The 1,386-nt window shown below is 52.5% G+C and overlaps 1 protein-coding gene across 1 annotated transcript, besides 1 other annotated feature; it reads right to left on the reverse strand.

The window, feature by feature from the left end:
* Positions 1 to 1,386: a sequence feature (areas not merged during assembly with more than two copies in the genome that could not be assigned to a particular haplotype).
* Tc00.1047053508123.10 (hypothetical protein, conserved) lies at positions 732 to 1,268 on the reverse strand (the record flags this gene model as incomplete). The annotated part of the gene is made up of 1 exon (XM_797196.1): positions 732 to 1,268. The coding sequence occupies one exon, from the start codon at positions 1,266 to 1,268 to the stop codon at positions 732 to 734; it is 537 nt and encodes a 178-aa protein (XP_802289.1).

The following is a 1,386-nucleotide window of genomic DNA, read 5'->3' on the forward strand; positions in this document are numbered from 1 at the left end:
AGAGAACTTTGTTGCTATTTTAATTGATATGAATTTTGGGCTGGCAAATGACCCGGCGCAGGCAACACGGATCACACATCGTAATGCCTCGTCCCCTGACGTGACTGCGTACCGCGCCCTGCGCATCTCCCACTGGCAGTCCACTCTCTACATGGATTCGGACCACTGCTTAATATCTTACTCGGTGGGGATGGAAGATGGCATTCCGCGAATAGCCAACACGCTGCCTCGGCGGGAGAAAGCCACTTTTGCCCTGCGTGAAGCGGATTGGCCTGCTTTCACCTCGTCGAGTGAAACACTTCTTGCCGCCGCGTCCGCATGGTTGGATATTCGCAGTGGTATCTTACGAGCAGCTGAGCGCCATATCCCGCGCGGCAGCCGTGACAGCCCAAAACAATCTGGACAAACAAAATGGAACAAGCCGAGTCCGCCGCAGAAGTAGCATAAAAAGCACACACATTGCCTCTCCCGGAAAAATGCTGCATTTCACAGAATTCATCCGAAAAGGGAGGAACAAAATCAAGCCTTACGCCGTGGCTTCACTACGCTTCTGGAAGTCCGTGTGGAAAAACTTGGGGCTTCATCCAGCCCAAGCTGGCGATATCTTCGCGGCGTGGCGGCGCCGCACCCTCATCCTCTGGAATCGGTTGTGCTCCGCACTGATCTTCGGACCGCGTCTGTGTCCTGCCTCGGCAACAGGCAAATCTGCTTGTCCGTCATTTTGTGCGGTTTCACGTGCCATACCGCCTTATACTGCTGCTGCTGCCCGCCGCACTCCTTTGGTTCCTGGTGACGTGGACCAACTGACACATGCCGTACGTTAAGGAAGGCACTCCATGGTTTGAAAAGAATAAGAAACACTGACAATATCTCAAAGAAAAAGAAAAAATAAAATAAAAATAGAAAATCATGCGTCCACATTCTAAGCAAACCAATAATCGATAATAAAAAAAGGTAATGGGCGCACCAACCACAACACAAGTAAAACAACAAAACAAAAAGCCGAATCGTGGGACAACCAGCGCACACACTCTCATTGCTCCCGTAAAGCAAAACACACACACAGGGAGAGAGAGAGAGAGAGGTCGCCCACTCAATGCAATAAAAACAAAACAGTTACGGTGCTCCGCCCATGCAGCCAGGCAGGACGGCAGCGGTGCGTGTCGTGCAAAAGAGAGCACCAACGGGCCTGCATGGGTGTGCATGAATATATACAATGGGCACATTATGTGTGTGCTTCGTGGGGTGAGGTGAGGGCGAGAGTCCATGCAAGGGGACACACACAGAGAGAGAGAGGACGAGTGTGTGTGCGGGCGGTGCACGGCTCTCTCTCACTCACTCTCACGCGGCCACCACCGCAGCAGCAGCCGCACACGCAACAAGAAG

The sequence above is a fragment of the Trypanosoma cruzi genome, genomic scaffold (assembly GCF_000209065.1).
Source record: "Trypanosoma cruzi strain CL Brener 1047053516671 genomic scaffold, whole genome shotgun sequence".
NCBI classification, from domain to species: Eukaryota; Euglenozoa; class Kinetoplastea; order Trypanosomatida; family Trypanosomatidae; genus Trypanosoma; species Trypanosoma cruzi.